Below are 20458 nucleotides of genomic sequence, written 5' to 3'. Positions count from 1 at the left end.
CTTAGAAGAGCGGACTGTCAGTAAGTTCGAATCATTAGGGTAACAATAGATATCGATAGGCACGTATTGATAATGGTATATACGTTTTTGATATATTTTCAGTTTATACTTACATCAGATTCGTACTTTATGTTGTTGTAATGTATCTATTCTGGATTTAAGCTAATGCTAGGCTATTATTGAGTGTAACCATAGCAAGAAATTATTTCGCTTTTAACTCTAATTACTTTAATCAATGCGGGATTGATGTTACTTTTCTATTTGTTACTAATTTAATACGTTACTCCTCAAAAATTACTTTACAAAACCAATGACCCCGTAAGAACTATGACAATCAGACCAATGTTTTTACATGAGATAACGTATTTGTTTTTATTTGTATTAATAGGGCAAACTAGAAAAAAAAAACAAACAAAAAAAACGATCAATATAGCTTTTATGCTTAGGTCAAAAGCCTTGAACCAAGCCTTGAGCAAACATCTCTTTCCATCTTATTGAAGCTAATTTTCTTATTTCTATCAGCCACACAATAAAATTACTATATTGTTAAATGACCAAATAAAGAGGGAAAAAAACATCTTTAAAGTATTCTTTAGGAAAGTTATAATGCCTTGGTTACTGATTCTGCTAGCTAGTAGAAATTCAACTTTTCTGTCTTAATTGCTTTAGAATTTTTTAGAAGAGAAATATCTGCATTTTTCTTATTGAACTAGCCTTCTCCAGACAAAAAAAACTTTGAATAATGTTAGTAATAAAAGACACATAAAAAAGGTATATTCTTTCTTTAGAAACCCTGCTTTTATTAGCATTCTGGCAATTCCACAGAGATGTACATGGGCTTCACGGACAGTCGCCTGACACTGACCCATAATTAGGCAATCAATCAGTCAATAAAAGTGTGTATTGTTGAAATAAATTCTCATATTTGTAGCGTCTTCCGCTTCATCCAGGACAGATTCGCAGGGGCAGCAGACTCAGCAGAGACACCCAGACGTTCCTCTGCCCAGACACCTCCTCCAGCTGGGGGGAGCCCAAGGCGTTCCCAGACCAGCTGAGAGACATAGTGCCTCCAGCGTGTCCTGGGCCATCCTCTGGTCCTCCTTTCGGTGGGCCATGCTTGGAACACCTCCCGAGGATGGCGTCCAGCAGGCATCCGATACAGAAGCCCGAGCCACCTCAGCTGACTCCTTCTTGATGTGGAGGAGCAGCTGCTCTACTCCGAGCCCCTCCCGGATGGCCGAGCTCCTCACCCTATCTCTAAGGGAGTGCCCGGCCACCCTACGGAGGAAGCTCATTTCAGCCGCTTGTATCCGGGATCTCGTTCTTTTGGTCATGACCCAAAGTTCATGGCCATAGGTGAGGGTAGGAACGTAGAACGACCGGTAAATCGAGAGCTTCGCTTTTTGGCTCAGCTCTCTCTTCACCATGGACCAGCACAGTGTCCCTATTACTGCGGCAGCCGCACCGATCTGTCTTTTGAATCTCCCGCTTCATTCTCCCCTTAGTTGTGAACAAGACCCAAAGATGCTTGAACTCCACTTCAGGCAGGAACTCCCCTCCAACCTGAAGAGGGCAAGCCACCCTTTTCTGGTCGAGAACCATGGACTCGGACTTGGAGGAGCTGATCCTCATCCCAGCTGCTTCACACTCGGCTGCGAACCACCCCAGTGCATGCTGCAGGTCTTGGCTAGAGGGGGCCAGCAGGACCACGTCATCTGCAAAAAGAAGAGACGAAATCCACTGGTCTCGAAACCAGACCCCCTCTTGCCCTTGGCTGCGCCTAGAAATCCTGTCCATAAAAGTTCTGAACAGGACCGGTGACAAAGGGCAGCCCTGCCGGAGTCCAAAATACACTGGGAACATGTCCAACTTTGTGCTGGCAATGCGGACCAAACTCCTGTTCTGCTTTTACAGAGACCGGATGGGCCCTAATAAAGGGCCCCCGACTCTGTATCTGAATACGTATCTCATCCACCCCCGAAGCCTTGCCACTGTGGAGCTTTTTAACCACCTCGGTAATTTCTGCCTGGGTGATGAAAGAGTCAAACTCCGAGTCCCCAGTCTCTGCCTCCACCAGGGAAGGTGTGACGACAGGATTGAGATCCTCGAAGTACTCCTTCCACCACGCAATAATGTCCCCAGTCGAGGTCAGCAGCTCCCCACCCCCACTGTAAACAGTGTTGGCGAAACACTGCTTCCCCCTCCTGTGGCGACGGACAATTTGCCAGAATCACTTCCAAGGCCGACTGGTAGTACTTCTTATTTTATATTAAAAAAAAAATCAATGGTTTGCCCCTGTCTTTTAGCTGGCTTAAGTTAAGTATTAACGTAAGTAAATTAACTTTCCAAAGTTGGTGTTGTGAATCCACAAATGTGGGTTTAGATCCTCTTTCGAAAAGATGTAAGAAATATTAAAAATGATAAATCATGTTTATGTTATAATTGCTAGAAGAGATAAAATGACTATAATGACTGTTTATGATGTTATTGCACCTTTATGTATTGGATTTAGTAAGGGTCATGAGTCTTTTCTAATGTTAATTTGTGGCTCAGAAGATAAAACTTTAGAGATTCTCTGAATTAACTGACTCAGCCAGAGGTCATTGTATTTGTCTTGTTTCATCAACAGATTTTGTGACTGAAAACTGAGAAGTCATCATGGGTAAAAGCTGCAAAGTAGTTGTGTGTGGCCAGGCTGGAGTTGGTAAAACAGCTGTGTTGGAACAATTACTGTATGCAAATCATGTTGCAGGTATGTTGTCAGCTTTTCTATATGTTCTTCTGGTAAGAGGTCAGCATGTGGGCAAAGAATAGTCTCTGTATGAGGTCAGAAAGAAAGTGGATACTAATGCTGCCATCTCAGTGCAACAGAGCACAAAAATGTTAGAAGATAACCAGAATGTAAAGTATGCTCAACCTCTTCTGATGCACAGCATCAACTATGCAACAACACTGTTGTTGCAACAGATTGGTTATATGGATGTGGATTCTGTCAGGTTTTGTAAACTTAACCCCACCTTCTAAGGCTTTGCACCATAAACCAGATGTTTATTCATGTAATTTCGATGTTTATTCATGGGTATAACTGGTAAAAATGATAGGAATTTCCATGATCCATCTCTGTCACATTTTGGAAATTTACTGTACATATTCATTTTTCATTTTAACCAATAAAAGGCAAGAATATGGAGTTATGTGTCTCCCATTTTAGGTTCAGAGCCTATGGAAACCCTTGAGGATATTTACATTGGCTCCATCGAGACTGACCGTGGCACACGGGAGCAGGTGCGCTTCTACGATACCCGTGGACTCCGGGATGGGATGGAGTTTCCTCGTCATTACTACACTTTCGCCGATGGCTTTGTGCTTGTCTACAGCATCGACAGCAAAGAGTCCTTTAAGCGAATGGAGGCACTCAAGAAAGATATTGATCGTCACAGAGACAAGAAAGAGGTGACAATGGAACAAAGTGATTTGTTTAGGGATGCTTTTATCAAATTGTGTCCAGTTGCTCCGTTCTAGCAGTTTAACGAGACAGTCTCAGTATCGTGTGTGGGCCATAACAAAGATATTCAAGTTGTTGGTTTTCTTGTCACCTTAATGTTGTGGCTAGGTTACATTCTAACACAGGTCTCTAGTTTATAAAAATAGAGTCTTATCCACAGACATTCATTTTTCTGAGATGGCATTTATAAATTATTACTTCTGAAAGCTTTTACCTCCATTCTTATTCAATTCACATTAGGCATCACACAGTGAAGCACACAGTTGGCTGTGACTGCTGCAGATTGCACTGATGTGCAGGTAATTCATTTATCCTGACCCACAGGTCACCATCATCGTGCTGGGCAACAAGCTGGACAAGCAGGACGAGAGGAGAATTGAAGTTAACTATGCTCAGAACTGGGCGAAGAATGAGAAGGTGCGTCTGTGGGAGGTGTCGGTGGTGGACCGACGCGTGCTCATCGAACCCTTCGTCCACCTGGCCAGCAAGATGACCCAGCCACAGAGCAAGTCCACCTTCCCTCTCAGTCGCAATAAGAACAAGGGTGGTGGTTCAATGGACAGCTAAGATGCTGGGCTCGGCTTGATTGAACGAGGAGTTCATGAGGGAATGCTAAAGGGAATGTTGTTTCATTAAAAGTTCAGTTTTAAAAATGTGGAGAGTTTATCATAAGAGAAAAGGCATAATGATTGTACAGATATTTCTATCCAGCTGGTGCTGTTCTGCTGAAATGCTTCTTTAATCATGACATTGTAAATATTTATCTTACACCACCACGGAAATAGATCAGTTGAAAAGTTGGTTTTCATGTTAATAATATTTCAGTGTTACTGAGTAGACTTATGTTTGGACCACAGACTGTGTGCTTTGTACCTACATGTCAAACTGCTTACAATCAGCATTTTTATCTAATTTTTATCCTTGGAAAAACAAGTTGCACATCACTGCACTGGCTTTGATTTTCTACACACTAAACAAGTTCGCAAACTGAATCCCAAATGGCAGCCATGTTCACGTTACCTAATAATTGCTTGACACAGATGTTTGATTTCACATTTTCTAAAAGGAATGATGACTGAAGGGATTGCATTCACACATTCTGCACAATCTATAGCAGTTCGTCTGTGTGGATCTTTGTTACATAATATTCGTTTATCGTTGTCTATTGACATTCCTTACCACACCGAGCCTTGTGTACATGTAGAGGGTAGGCATTGCTGGCTCAGGTGTTGCTTTTTCTGGTGACTCCGTGTAAAAACAGATGGAGCCCAATGCAGTGAAATATCAGCACTTTGACCCTTGTAAGTCACTGTTGTGGATGTTGTATTGTTCCTGAGGCATGAATCATTTATTAACGCTGCGTCGTTATATCAAATTTAAGATGCTTTTGATCATTGCTTTATCGAAATGATGGAGATATGTTGAAAATAGTGCCATGTTCGTTGACACTATTTCTCTTTCAGCGTATTTAAGCTTTTGTATGGTCATACTTTTCAAATGTTGACAGTTTGTATTTGTTTGCATGTTTTGTAAACAAATTAAAGTTCTCTCTGTGCCTGACTGGGGTGTTGGCCTGGTTTTGCTTAGATTGTCTCATTTAGCAGAAGCTACATCCAAAACAACTTTCACAGAGGAAATCACACAAACCATGTTTACTGACATCCATCCATCTGTTTTTTCCAGCTATGCACAATCCTTAAAGCTTGTGGTTTTTGTTTTTGGTGATTAAACATACTGTAGCAATATCTACAATTTATTCATAGTTTGAAAAGTATATGGAAAAGGTGTAAGGACCTTTGAGTTAGGAAAAGTGGAATTTTCATAATAAACGTGTTGCAACATTTTAGAAAAACTTTTCTACTAGGCATTTGCTCCAACAACCTTTAAGTAAAATTTGATTATGTTCATAGGTTCCTGCTAATAAAATTAGCATTTTACCCATATTTGAATGGGGAACCTCTTAAACTTCAGTCAAATGCTCTTGAACTACAGCCCAGTTCCCTCTTTCTACAGAAATACGCTAAGCAAGAGTCTTTTTTTTCTAAATGCTCTTAATATCAGACAACTCTACAATCACTGCTTAGAAATGATAAAACATTTTTTCTCCTTTTATTTGATGTAAGATTTTTTATAGGTAAATTATACTTTCTTCTCAGAGTCAGGCCAAAATATATGTAATTCAATTCAGTTTTATTTATATAGCGCCAATTCACAACACATGTTGTCTCAAGGCACTTCACAAACGTCAGGTACATACATTCCAATTAATCCTAACCATTGAACAGTGCAGTCAGATTCAGTTCTCTTTGTGTCTCTGCTCTGTTCTCTCAAACCCCCAGTCGGTCGTGACAGATGGCCGCTCACACTGAGTCTGGTTCTGCTGGAGGTTTCTTCCTGTTAAAAGGGAGTTTTTCCTCTCCACTGTCTCTACATGCTCATCCGGGAGGAGTGAATGCTGCAAGTCACTGACTGGATGCAATCTGCTGGGTTTCCTTAGATAGAAAAAGTTTTATCCAATTTGAATAAAAAGCTATCTCCGACTGCACTGTTCAATTGTTAGTATTAATTGGAATGTATGAACCTGACTGTTGTGAAGTGCCTTGAGACAACATGTGTTGTGAATTGGCGCTATGTAAATAAAACTGAATTGAATTGAATTGAATACAACAGTAGGCTATTTTTCCAGATTAAGTAGGAATCCTCTAGGTGTGTAGAGCGCCATTTTCTCTCCAATTTTCTAACATTGTGCTTTAAAAGTACGCAGCTCTGAATTAAACCAAGGAGCCAGCCTCCTGTGAATAATTACCTTCTTTTTGAAGGGGGCTGCATTGTCTAATGCACCACACAATGATGAAGTAACACTATGTATGGTTAATTACTGAAGAGACAAGATTGGATTTAATGTAAATAGTGTAAATAAAATGTCGTCCCTTCACCACCATTTTACACGGCCCACTTCATACCTTTTTTTTTTTTTTTTTTACATCATGTTACATTACAACCACATCCATCCATCTATCTTGCAACCAGCTCTGACTGGCTTCCCTGTCATTGCTGTATAAATCCTGACCACAGCATGATGCTGCCACTACCATGTATCTACCTATGGATAGTATATTCCAGGTAATATGTATTGTTGGCTTTCTGTCACAGTATTTTGCATGTAGGTAGAAATAGTTCAGTTTTGGTCTCATCTGGCCAGAGCACTTTCTTCCATATATTTGTTGTGTCCCCAAGATGACTTGTGGCAAACTGTAAACCAGATTTCTTATCGTTTTCTTTTAAAAATGGCCTTTGTGCGACTTATCTATAAAGCCAGATTTATAAAAAATACAAATACAAAAATAATGCTGTCCTGTTAACAGACCCTCCCACCTGAGCTTAAGATATTTGCTGCTACTCCAGAGTTACCATGGACCTTTTTTCTCACCGTTATGATCTGTTTGTTCACTAATGTTGTCTAACTAATATCTGAGGCCTTTGCAGAATGGCTGAAATTTTACAGACCCAATTTACTTATTTGGCAGCTTCTGAGGGTGCTTGTTACACTGGAATTTATTTTAGGGGTATCAGAGTATGAAGGGCCTGAATACTAATGCGTGGCCCCTTTTCATATTTTTATTTGTCAAAAATAAAATGGAAAACTGTGCATCCACTTTCTTCTTCTTCCTAGTTGTGGACTACTTTCTGTTGGGGTATCCCATAAAATCCCTATAAATACATTGACATTTGCTGTTGTGACATGAAACACAAAACACTGAAGTTTATGAAATGTTAATTAATCTGCAAAAGTAAATATTTTTGCCTACACTTGTGTTATAGTAGGGCTTTAAAGCATTTTTTTTTATAGTAACACTCAAGTAGTGCAAGGCTTCTTTGTCTGATTAAATGCAACACTTTTCTCCCTCTTTATCATCACATGCTGACAACATATGTGGAAGGTGACCTTCAGTTTTTTGCAGAAGGTTCATGGACACTGAAGCCCTGCTGTCTTGTTTACTGTAGCTTTAGAGTTCAGAGTGTTCGTCATGCATTGATGAGGGTCTAAAGCACTACAAAGTTAACCAATCAACGCAATCGGCTGGGCATCCTTAGAAAACCTTATACTGATTGACGGAATGTGACTGCATTGTTTTATAACTAGGATCAAATTAGAATGCATGGAATTAAAATTGAATATGTCTGTGCGATTGGATTGAATTGATCATATATTGCTTACTTAAATCGGAGCTGTGTCTTGTAAAGTGCCTTCAGATGACATTTATTGTGAAATGAGACTATATAAATGAATTGGCTGCACAACGGCACAGTTGGTAACACTTGTTTCTTTGCAGAAAGAGGGTCCTTGGTTCGAATCATGGCTTGGTCTCATTCTACATGGAGTTTTCATAATCTTCCCATGCATCCATGGGTGGAGTGGTTTCCTCCCCTTGTACTTAACTGGTCTCTCTGAATGGCCTTTAGGTATAAATGTGTGTTCTCATGGTTGTCTGTCCTGAGCGCCGCTGTGTTGGACTGACAACCTGTCCACCCTGTCTCTCACCCAATGAATGCTGGAGATAGGCACCAGCTCCCTCTGAGACCCTGCAAGGTCAAGCGGGTAGATCCAGTGGATGGAGGGACTGAGTGCGTATTTGGTGGATGACTGTGTGCCATAGAACACCTTCAATAAAGCTGATGTTACCACTTGGTTAAAGAAAATGTTGCCAACAATAAAAACCATGATACTTATCTGTACAATAATAATATACATGTAACATTAAATGGTCTCCTTTAGCATAAGCTGTGTGCAAAACTGGCTTAACATGAGGAAATCCTACTAACCATATCCATCTTGTTCAAACAACATGCCAGGCTGGAAATTCCTCAAAACTATCCACTCTGCTACGGATGTTTGTTCTCCGTGCCTCTTGTGATGTTTTGAAATCAGTGTGCTAGTATAGTCGCACAGATGCTTTTCAGGAGGCACACTGATCTTAAATGATCTAGCACTGTGCTACAGCCACTAGTTTCATACTGAACAACTAGAATTTTAACTGGAGCCAGTGTTTTCTTCCTACAGTCGTGGACTCCGGGTCAATGTTGGCCTTTTGGTAAAAATGATTAGTAGGTATGCTGTATGTGTATTTATAAAGGTCTAAACGCATTAATATATCATTAACAACAGAATAGAGAAACAACTGATGAAAATGTAATATACATTACAATTATTCTGCAAAGTCTGATGTGAACGTCGTAAAAACAAGTATTCACTGCCCTCTAGTGGTCTTAGCGAGGAATTGCAACAACATAGAAACGACAACAAAATCGAGTTTTCAAGTGCAACGATAACAAGGTATTAAAACTATTACTTACTGGATAGCTGTGTACTGTATGAATTTTTAAAGCATACATGCTGATCTTACAATTAATGTTCTTCAAAATAAAAGTAATTATGCATTTAAAATAAATGTTAATCAAACGTCTACCTTCTATAGAACCTTGTTCTACAACTAAAATGGCAAAACAAGATATTTCAAAACAAGGTTTTCTTATTGTAATGCCTCTGTAGATATTAAAAAAATATTTTTAGCTGATATTTATTGGTATGCTTTGTGTCTAACTAAGGTACACATGTGCTGTGTTTGTGCTGAAAGGAATTGTGTCATTAAGCAGAACCTAAAACATTAAAACTTTTGACTTGAGTAATAAAATGCAAATCTGCAACATGCATGAGGGAAAAACTTTTCAATACTTTCAGAAAATGATGGTCCTGCTGTGTTCGTTATTCAGTAACTATTGAAAATGCTGCTGTATGTGCTTGCTAATATGAGGTTTCAACAGAGCACTGAAACATGCACTTAGTGTTAGTCTGGCCCCATAAATAAACTGATCTGATAAATTAGCTCAGGAAAAATTATGGTAGACAAAATTATAGACATTTCATCAGAGGAAATTATCTGATAGATCCACATGGGGCATGTTGAGAGATTAATGCACAATAATGAGAAAACCTCAAGTGGAACATTTCTGAAATTACATCATGCACACTCACTTTAGTTTCCCTAGAGCATCCCAGCGCTTGTTTCACTCATGTTCTTTTTAATGAGAAGAAGCGAGCCTCTGCACCTACGTTGCTTCACTTAAAATGGTTCAATGACTAAATCATTGCATTTGGACAATAACAGTACAAAGAGAGGCTTGTGAGTTGTCATGTTTTCCTGGTCATGTTGTTTTCTGAGAATGGTTATAAAGACTCTGCTAACTCAGATAAAGAAAGAAAAAAGATTCACAACACCATTTGTTAAAAAACACAGTGGTAAGGACAGATTTGTCACTCGCCTGCATGATTTATGGATCTTCTTCCACTGTTTGACAGCACAAACAAAAAGATTAATTTCTAGTTGCTAGTCACATTCACGGTTCAAAAAGGCAGTGTACTTGTGTCGCAGTCTGAAATACTCTGCAGCAACAGCATGTGTCTGGATAAAAGGCTGAGGATCCACATTTTGTGTATGTAGAAAAAAAAAGCTGACTTTAACCCCCAAAGCTTCTGCACTGGCCCAGCTTTATCAGTCACAGAGGCAAATCCCCACAACAGTGAACACTTTCAGTCTAGACAGCAAGGCTACCTTATTATCTATACGTTTGAGCCGTAATATTGGTAATAGTTGTCAACCTAATCCTGAACATTTGAGATGGATCATTTGTCCTGAAAACACAAAGTCACTGTTAATCATTGTAAGATAATCTGACAGTTCCTTGCAAAAGTATTGCAAAAGTATTAAAAACTGTAGAACCATTTGACGTCACGTCAGTGTAATTTATTAGGATTTAATGTGATAGATCAATACAAAATAATTGGAAATGATGATGTCAACAAAAGATTATACATAGTGGTAATTCATTTTGGAAATAAAAATAGAAAAAGTGCATGTGCCCCTTTACTTTGATCCACATCACTCTGAACACACGTTCACTACTGTGTGGTGGCAGGATCATGCTGTGGGAGTGCCTTTTTTCACCAACGGAAGCTGGTCAGAGTTAATGGGAAGAAATTGCATTAAATTAATGATGGTTCTGGTTGAAAGCCTAGAAGCTCCAAAAGACTGGAGACTGTGGTGGAGGTTCAACTTCTAGCAGGACTAAGCTAAACATACAGGCAGAGATACAATGGAAAAGTTTGGATCAAATCATATACGTTTCAGAATGGTTAAGATCCAAGTCTAAAATCAATTGTGAATCTGTGGCAAGAAATTTGAAAACTGATGTACATAGATGTTCTGCATCCAATATGACTGTGCCTGAGCTATTTTGCAAAGAAGGAGCAAAAAGTTTGGTCTCTAGATATCCACCATGTGGAGCTTGTGGTTGTATGGTACAATGGTTCAAAAGTATCCCTCCTCTTTGCACAATATCTTGATAGTACAATATACTCATGAACCAGTGCAGAGAATTCACCTGTGTCTGACATTTGCCAAGTCAATATGTTCTTCTGTCATATCACTGGCTTTAAATGTTAAAGATCCAAAGGGTTTCCTTTGATTGGCACCACAGTGGGGAACTGGAGTGAATGTGGCTTGTCAACTGTTTAATTAAGAAATGTTGGCTGGGAAGTAATGAAACTCTGTTTTAAACAAACTGTTACATTTTGGAAATGAACAAAACACCAATTTAACTAATTAACAAGTCTGGCCTATAAAACATCCCAGTTTATCCTATTTGATAAAAACACACAGGTGTTCAGTTTAGCTTTTATTCCACAGTCCGCGAGGACCCAATGCAGTTTTTGTCCAACGTATGTAAATAATAATCTGGAGGCTTATAAGATTAGATGTTGAAGTTTTGTAAAAAAAACTAATCATCCTCTCAGGTGTATTATTCTACCACTCATCCAATGCAACAGTAGCATTGGTGGGCTCAGTATTTTCCATTTACTGGGTGCATTGCATATCTGTCGAAAACCTCTGCCACGCTCACTTGCGGTGCCAGGAAAAGCCTGGATATTGAAGGCTGTAGGTTGCCACATTTGTGCCTGGTGTGAGAATGCAAACCTATCAGAGAAAGAAGCAAACCTAGGTAGGCTTCATATATCAATTCACTCTTTTCATGTTCAATGCCAGTTAGTATGTTGAAGTTAAAAACTGTTATTTACCTTACTAAAACATCCTTAAAAAGTTGAAAATATTATGTGTTGTCACCTTTTGCCCATTTGGCCCACTTTAAATCAGATTATGACCCCCATACGGTCTTCAGAATTTGAAAAAAATGTATTTCAGTGTGAAGGCAATCGTGACTACTGGAGTCGAACTGCTTGGGGCATACTATAGGAGTCTCCTTGTTGCTTTCCACCTACCTGTTTGCACAATTTGAAGGAGTGTGTAAATACATCTCAGCTGGGAAGTTTACCTAAGGAGAGCACAAAACATACAAATCTTCATGTGGGGGCTGATTGTCCATGACAGAAACACAGATACACGTACATTAGATTATTTCAGAATAATTATAGACACGTTTCACAAGTTTGAAAAAGCTTTATTTCCCCAAATCCATCCCACTTTACTTATAATTTACAGAACTATATTTGCTCATCATATCTCTCATCATTTCATCCATGTGTACAGTGTTTCCTCCTCTCTGGAGCTATGGAGGGATATCCTGAATGGATGGTCATGTTAACGTCTGCTCAACCTGTCACCCCTGAGAAGGCCTACTTAATGCAACTTCAGGATATTGTCTATAAAAGGCCTTAAATTCTTATGTGTTTTTTTTTCAGTAACTGCCAGCATGGTGGAAAAAAAAAGCTCACTCAAATCTTTTTATTTTAAATATTTTCTGTTGTACGTTAAAAAACATGTTGATAAAACCATGTAAATAAAGAAAAAAAAATAAAGTCTACCCCTGTTTTCATACAGAGATTGAACAATAACAATCTACTTTCTTCTATAATAGTTATAATACAGATAACAATAACTCTGATAAAATATCTATAATTAATCTATTTCTACATATAATCTGGTTCTTCTGGATTATTTTATTTAAGAAAATTGGTCATCTAGGTCAAATTTCCCACTGAGCAATAGAAAGAAACAAACAGTGAAGATTAAAGGCTGGCTGGTTCACTGAGAAGTGCGACTGGAGAGAACCATCACATCATTATGGCGAGAAGACCTGGCGGCTTTACTAACCTAGAAAGGCTTGGGAGTCCTTAGAACACAAATGCACATTGTATGAAATGGTTTTCCTTAAAGCACAAGCACTGAATGGCAGTTACAGGTTATTTATGACAGGTGGCACTGCTGCGTCAAACACATGTACACACATTGCACAAATGCATAGGTTCTTGTAATTTAAGAGAACATGATTCAGTACGAATGTTGAAGGGAGGATGACACATGCGCTCCAAGTTCTTTTTGAGACCCAGCCAGGAGTTTGTTTTCGGCATAAGGAAAAGGGAGAATGTCAGCAGATATCCTGCATGGGAGCCGGCACACGAGCACAAACAGCACAATGACAAGTCGACGCTGCATATGTGACATTCCACATCACTCGTCTCTGACGTAACAATTTTTTTGCTCAGTGGAAGTCTTAGAGATCCTATTGCTCCACTGAAAAGTAAAGGGGCAGTGTCATATGGCGCTTAAAGGCTCCCCCCCTCTTCCATTCTCATGTGGAGACCAGCCATGAGCATCAAGCATCGCAGCTTATTATTTCAGATGACTCTTCACTAACAAACCAGAGTTGGCCTTGGCTGTGGTGGGGTACACAATACATTGTTTCAGGAGTTTACAGCAGAGAATAGATAAAGTCATTGACACCAAAGACATAAACATAATGAATGTATTGCTTTAAATGTGAGACACCATTACAGATAAACCATAATGTGATCATTCTCACTTGATTGGTTTTTTTCAAAGCAAAATTCTCTTAACTTTATAAAACATACACCTACAAATTAAAAAGAGAACATCAACACAATTTTCATTGCTTTCGTAAGCAAACCAGCTTTAAGGTGCTTTTTAATGTGGTTGCCATGGCACTGTGCTTTGTATCCCCCCCACATGCTACTCTCAGACACTGCACCGGGATGTCAATCACAATGTGGCTGAGCAGCCTTCCCACACGCTGTCATCAAATTAAACACTGAAATCCTATCAACTCTTCAAGTTATCCATTGTGTTCTCATTATGTGCTTTGATTGTGTGAGTCATTTCCTTGCTCCTCATCGGCTCAAACTAAGATCACAGCAGAAGAAAATCAGGGATAACATCAAGGTGATGGCAGTGAGGTGAAAGGAAAAGAAGTGAGGAAGGGAGTGAAACGAAAGGGAATTTTGCAGGATAAGACATCTATAGCTGCAAAAAATATTTTCATGCTGCTACCTTAGGAAGAGCATAACCCCAAGCACTGCATGAGAAATACTCTGAAGCAAGAATTTAGATTCCAAAGGGCAGATTTGGAAACTGAAAGAAAGGCTAGTTGACAAGTTGACCTTTTTTGGATCTTAATGACTGCTTAATCCTGGGTGTAGTTAAAAATGTGGGTGAAGGGCGTGTGGCTCTTACTTGAAAAGAAAGAAACAAATATTGTTGATGCAGTTTTTTTGCATTTTAACACTGACAATATATAGTTATAGACCTACAGTGAGGTGTTGCTTTTGTCCTTGAGAAGCTTTAAAGTTATTATTTGGAATTTATGAGGTGAGTTTCTGTTAAAAGGTTGATAGGCAGCTAATATCTTACCTTCAGTAAAATATTTCTTGGCTTCCTTATTTAGTTTAAATCTAGATTAGTTAATTTCAGAGTCTAATGTTAATGGGTAGTCTGAGAGGGGCCAGGACCTACTTTATACCTTCCTAAAACAACTCCGTCCATCCATCGCCTGCCGATATCTACTTATCTTGCAGGGTCGTGGGGTGCTGGTTCTTCACATGCTTCACAGAGTCACACAGGCAAACAACCATATATCTACACACTCCTAGGGGCAATCTAGAGAGCAATTATTCTAACATTCATGTATTTGAAATGTTAGAGGAGGCTGGAACACCTTGAGAGAAGCCACGCATGCAAACAACACACATCTGTTTCCTGTGTTAATAATCACCACCTTCTGTATAAATAACTGACCAAAGTGTTGATAACATTTATTTTGTGTAAACTGCTGTGACATTTTGTGTGGTTGCAGTTGTTTTCAGATGGTAGAAGTCCCCGTTGACTTCCCTTAGGCTATATGCTAGCTTCATCTTGGGACCAACTAATCTAAATTTATACTAAATAAATGCAGTAATACCTTTGTCACACTACTGCATATCTGCCTTGCATTTCATAGCATAGAAAAATGCTGCCTTAGGTGAATAGAGCTCCAGTGTCATCTTCCTACGTATTTGACACTCTGTGTCACACCAGGCTGCCACAGAGTTTTTTGGACATGTGGAAATATTCTATAGCATGAGCTCTGCAGCTCTCGCATGCCATGTATATTGTACATGTGTCCCGCTTCTACAGTATTTTACACAACTACTACTCAAATATTACTGAATAATACCTATGAAAATGCTTTGTCTGAGGAACTGAAACTGAAGGAATGACCTACTCTTTGATTAATTTGGCAAAAAACTATCTGATCCCCTGGTAGTGGTAGAGCATTGAAATGTCATTCCCAGATCAGCTGAGTCTTTGGTATGAAAACACGTACACCATCCTGATGTAGCAGAGGACTATATTACACTATCACACTGTTACAAGACACATGCACTATTCAAAGCAAAAGGGCAACAAAAGTGACACATGTACTTCAAAGACATGACAGGACATAATGTTCTGCAAAATCACCTTAATTATGTCCCGTTTACACTCATATAAACACGGTTTTCAATATGCCTGCCTAAACGGTGAGATAGAAAACAGTGTGATTGCAGCTTAAGAGTGTTATCTACTGCAGGTAAGACGTTAACTCCTTTTAACCTTTTAACAAAATGTAACAATACAATTCTGAACTCTACCTTTAAGCTAAGATGTGGTATGGTTTTTTACCATATCCACAACACCATGCAACAGCATTGCTTAAGTCTGTCAGCTGAAAACACTGATAAGTGAGACTGGCCTCTGCAGCCATACACACATGGCTTTGCTTCAGCTGGTTTAAGGACCTACAACGACCAAACATATAAGATAAAAAGGTTTTATAAGAGCATCAAGTAAAGGGACCTTATTTTGTGGCAACCACACTAAACATACATCTAGATTTATCTATTTATGTTTTCTAATAAATTACACAATAATATTCATAATTTAAACCATGTCGACCCATGAAATGGCTATAAAAGCGGCCTCATTTTGCCAGTCACTGTCTGGAGGCCTGTGCTGCTCCTAAGGTCACCATAAAAGGAGCAGAAAGAAGGCATGATGGGGGATCTTGGCCTTTATGATGAGAAGAGCTCTCAGGCCATCAGGCCTGGTGATAAATTGGAAATTGTGCACTCTTCCTATTTTAAGATAGATGGGCTGCATAGTTTGGATGTGACCTTTGTTGTGTGGTCACACTAAAACGAGGGCCTTGGATTTGGTAAAGAGACAGGGCTAAAGCTTAACTGGGAGGTCGGTTAAGTCCTTAGTAGGGGGAGAAGATGATGGGTGTGTGTGAGGGCCGCAGCGGCCCAGGGGCAGGCCGAAACAGTGCAGGGCCCAGAAACGGGGTGTGGATGAATGTGGTGGTGCCCAGCGGGTGGCGCAGAGCCAGCGGGTTCGCCACTGTGCACAGAGTTGGTGGGGTGAGGGGGCTGGGCAGGAAGCCAGTTGTCAAACTCTTGGTCAGCTGTTTCTGCAAAGCCAGTTTGGTCTGGAGAAGACAGGAATGGGGGATTGGTAAGAAGCAAGAGAAGAACACAAGGAGGACAGAACACAACAGTGATTGGGCAAACATGTTTCTCAAAAACATTGGCCCATCATTCAGACACTCAGCTGCAGTGAAGGAAAATGCAAAAAACCTCTGAGCAAATTATATTTACATCTTTCCACATGAAGAAAAAGTGAAATAATAATTTACCCACAGGTGTCCAAACTTGCATAAACATTATAGACAATAATAGACTAGGAGAATGACATGGAGACAGTTATCATTAAGTTGAAGAAAGTACATAGCCCTGAAGCTCTCAGTTATTAAAAGGATAATTGTGATCTTTTACTATAAAATGATTTACTCTCTCAGGCAAAGAAATTACCCTGATTATTCTATTGTTGAAAGCTTAGAAGTTTTTTTCTATATAGATTTTTTGTAAAAAATAAGGGAAAAACTATAAAAATAAAATCCATAAAGTGCTTAAAAGACAACCTTTTATTTCCAGGATGGATGTCTGTCAACATAAAAACCTCTCATAACCACAAGTTGATGCTAATTGTGCATTAGCATTAGTTTAGGCTCATGTCAGCAGCTCCCCTGGTTCGACCTGTAAATCTCATTGAGAGCTGCATATTTAAGCTGTTACCTTTGGAGCCTCCTCTGGAGGCTCCTCATCCATTCCTCCTTTTTACACTGTGTCCAACATAATCAGTGTCATGTCAGTTGTTGTAGACGTCTGCTCTGTTCTGTACCCTAGGGGTGTTTGCTGCTGCTTCTGCTGCCACAGGGTTCCTGCATATGCAAATGGAAGGGCAGAGAGCTCCCAGTGCAAAACTAAACGGCAAAATATAGGAAAGCTACAAAATAAAACTGATCACAGTTTTATGTTGATCACTGCTGCTAACACCAATATCAGTGAGCCTACATGGTTGAAATGCTGTTCACAAAGAACGAATCACAATGGAAGCCTTAAAAAAACAGTGAGTTGCAAATGTAGTCACACGCCTTGAGCTTTTTCGCTTTTTGGTCAATAATAACCACAGAACAGATTTTATTGGGATTTCAGGCTAACGCAAAGTAGCAGAAAATTGTGTGTGGAAGAGAAATGACAAATGTTTTTAAACATATTTTACAAATTTAAATTTAAATCAAATCTGAACACTGTGACATGCTTTATATTGGCCCAACTGAATCAATGCTTTGTAAAACCACTTTTTACTGTAACTACAGTTGCAGGTCTTTTGTGTTATATATTTTTACTAAGTATACTGTTTAAAATAGCTGCTACCAAAATATTTTACGTTGTGCATGCTGTTTGTGCACACATGTAAGCTAAAAAGTTTAATTATGGTCTCATTTGGCCATAGTACCTGTTTCCCACATCTTACTTGTCTCCACTAAACGGCTTATGGCAAACTCCAAGAGACGTCTTATGGCTTTCCTTCAACAATAGGTGTTGTTCTTGCCACTGTGGGTCTTTGCAGTTCCCTCCAAAGTTATTCTGGGCCTTTCCGCTACTTCTCTGAATAATGCAGTCCTACCTTGCCTGTCAGTTTAGGTGGACGGCTATGTCCTGCTTGAATTGTCAAACTCTTTTAATTTCCAGGTGATGAACAATGACAACCAAAACCTGCTTTATACTTCTCCACAGCTTTCTTGCTGACCCAGGCTGACCCAGGCAGTCGATTGTTTAGGATTTTATTTGGAGGTATTAAAGTAAAGAAGGTTGGGCGTAAATGCTCTCTGCACTTTTCAAGTTTTATATTCAACAACTTTAAAAATCATGTTTCATTTTCTCTTCACTTTGAAAACATCACTAAAAATCTGTTAAGTTTGTGGCTGAACTGTGAGAAAATGTAAAAATAAATCAAAGAGCACGAATGGCTTTGTAAAATACTGAGATGTAAACTGCTTTACAAATCTGTCTCCTGCTAAATCATAGAGGAAGTTTTGCTAAAAACGGACCTCAGGAACAGTAGTTCCTAGCATATGGTATTTGTACCACATGCTAGGTTCTACCGTGCTGGCAATAAAGCTTAAACAGAGGTAGAGAGGTAAACTTGACCTCTACTGTCCACAGTATTAAAAAAAAAAAGATCAGAGCCACCCCTTTAATGTAAAAGTGTTTTCTTTGATTAGTCCCGTGCACATAGGCACACCTAGAGCTGAGCCAGCACAAGCTCACGCCCCCTAATCCAACCGCAGTCTCAGCCTTTCCTGCCACTGACCTGCGAGGAGAGAGAGGCGAGGTTGCACTGGGTGAACGCTTTCTTCATGGCAGACACAGCCACACCAGCATAGCCACTCCATCTCACGTTCTGTAGGATGAAGGAGGAGGAGGAGGAGGAGAAGAAGTGGTGGAGGTGTATATATGACAGGAGTAGAAAAGTGATTAATTTGGAGAGCTGATTCAGGCTGCTGTTGCCAGAGCTGGATTGTGAGGAGAGCAGGACTAATTTAGACTTGTCTCAAGGGTAGAGGACTCACTGTAAGAGTGTGTTTAACCTCTCTGACATTAGAGACTCAGGCATGCTGTCACAAAATGATACACTGTAGAGACCTTTAAAAGCCATGTAATTCTATGTTTTTCCTGTATGTAATGAAGAGTTGTTGTGAAAACACAATTAGCTTTGAGAGTGTAACTAAAATGATCCAGTTCTGGCAAATGTATACACCACATTAAAGCATATCTGCTGTAAAGAAAAAAAATTATGTCTTGATTGTCTTCCATGAGTGTGTTTGGGGATGCATGCATATTTGCGTGACCGTGTTTTTGTTTGTCCCTGTCTTCGGGCTGAGACTTACCACTAAGCTGGAGCTCGGCTGGCTTTTGCTGTGGGGGGTAAATTTGGGTTTGGGCGGTTTTCCGGCCAGCCGATCCTTGTGCCTTCTGCTGTTCATGTGCTGCAGAGACCAGCAGAAATACCATTAGCTAGCTCACAAGCATCGTTTGTACCACAGCGGAACAACCTCAAATGTTGTCGGCTGAAAAAGAAATACAAACTGGGTATGACTGAGGTGCACAGAAATCCCACTGCATTACTTTTTTGAAGCTGCCTTGCACTGCTTTGCTGGCTTCAGTACCTACAGGCTTTTGTCGTCCTGGGAGGGAGGGTGTTTATAAAAGACTGGTGGAATGCATTTAGGGTTAAAGCAGACTGGGTGCTCTAACACATGCCAGCACATTCTCTATTTTTTTTTTCCACATTCCACTCCAGTGTAGACAGTCTCATGACTCACAGAAATAGTATTAAGTCAACATCAAAAGGAGAGAAATTACTCCCCGAGTAACACATATGGCACAGTAGCTTGCAATAAGTGGCAAATAAATGCCTAATCACTGAGTATTTTGATGATTTCTGCTCAGTGATAAAAAATAGCAGCTTAAATGTGCTCTTAATGGCTTTTATTCGTGTGCATGAGCTACTAAAAAAGCTCTTCACATTACTTGCATCAAAGATAAAATTATCTTTCGGATTAAACACAGTCTTTGAAATTCCATCATTCATATTTTTTGCTAACCGAACATCATCTTTAATGCAGAAGATTAGAGGTGAATGCGATGTGAAGCTAAACAAACAATATTAAGCTACTGGTGTTCATTGCAAATTATAACGTTTTGCAAGCGGTTTTGTTTTCTGACCAATGCTTCAGCCATATCAATCCTCCATGGAGCAGAGCTGAGGAAATTGTGGGGAATGTTTTCTTCACTGTCAGGCATTTTGGGCCTGGAGTGCATTTCCCAGCAGAGTCAAAATCACTTCTATGGCGTTTTGTACAAACTCATATCAGGTTAGCAGCACTCTCGCTTGGTACGCTTTGACAAATCTGTAGGACCTCCTCCAAGTCCCTCATATGCCTTCAGTATACCTTTCACAACATAAAAGAAAGCTTGGAAGTTCAGAGTTTCAGATATTTCAGTCGATTTTTTTTTCTGCTACCATCCAATTTCTATTTTTCCTGGTTTTAAAAGGTTCTGTCATTTATTTATGACCAATAACTTTCTATTTCTTATTAATCAATGCGAAAAAACACCCATAAGGCATTTTACTAAGACTATCTGCCTAATGGTGAATGGTCCCTTATGCTACCAATGGAGCCCTGAGTCCAGTAGACTCAGTCTATGGAGAATCTGCT

General features: G+C 39.6%; 2 protein-coding genes across 3 annotated transcripts in view; one reads left to right on the top strand and one right to left on the bottom strand.

The window, feature by feature from the left end:
* The first annotated feature begins 1 nt into the window (after position 1).
* Positions 2–5065, top strand: LOC124862421 (NF-kappa-B inhibitor-interacting Ras-like protein 2). 2 transcript variants are annotated; one of them, XM_047356318.1, is made up of 4 exons: positions 2–20; positions 2630–2752; positions 3212–3453; positions 3830–5065. In XM_047356318.1, the coding sequence occupies exons 2-4, from the start codon at positions 2659–2661 to the stop codon at positions 4070–4072; spliced, it is 579 nt and encodes a 192-aa protein (XP_047212274.1). In that variant the 5' UTR covers positions 2–20; positions 2630–2658; the 3' UTR covers positions 4073–5065. The 2 variants fall into 2 exon arrangements, with proteins under 2 accessions (XP_047212274.1, XP_047212275.1); XM_047356319.1 differs by lacking the exon at positions 2–20 and adding an exon at positions 47–75.
* Positions 5066–12003: 6938 nt separating this feature from the next.
* The window catches only part of LOC124863352 (zinc finger protein 385C-like), a 210300-nt gene continuing 201845 nt past the window's right edge, over positions 12004–20458 (bottom strand). The window contains exons 9-11 of the mRNA XM_047357699.1: positions 19127–19225; positions 18550–18639; positions 12004–16321 (exon numbers count right to left, since the gene is read on the bottom strand). Coding sequence (XP_047213655.1) covers positions 16094–16321; positions 18550–18639; positions 19127–19225 — 417 coding nt within the window. The 3' untranslated portion in view covers positions 12004–16093. The remainder of the gene's footprint in view (positions 16322–18549; positions 18640–19126; positions 19226–20458) is intronic.

The sequence above is a fragment of the Girardinichthys multiradiatus genome, chromosome X (genome assembly GCF_021462225.1).
Source record: "Girardinichthys multiradiatus isolate DD_20200921_A chromosome X, DD_fGirMul_XY1, whole genome shotgun sequence".
In the NCBI taxonomy this organism is placed as follows: Eukaryota; Metazoa; Chordata; class Actinopteri; order Cyprinodontiformes; family Goodeidae; genus Girardinichthys; species Girardinichthys multiradiatus.
The sequence above is the reverse complement of the archived record's forward strand: the minus strand, read 5'-3'. Positions and strand labels throughout refer to the sequence as shown.

Excerpts from the sequence above, each read along its gene's own strand:
- LOC124862421 (XM_047356318.1), top strand. The coding sequence starts at position 2,659 with ATGGGTAAAAGCTGCAAAGTAGTTGTGTGTGGCCAGGCTGGAGTTGGT. Across the intron at positions 2,753-3,211 it reads GTATGCAAATCATGTTGCAG|GTTCAGAGCCTATGGAAACC; the intron begins GTATGTTGTCAG and ends CTCCCATTTTAG. Across the intron at positions 3,454-3,829 it reads GTCACAGAGACAAGAAAGAG|GTCACCATCATCGTGCTGGG; the intron begins GTGACAATGGAA and ends CCTGACCCACAG.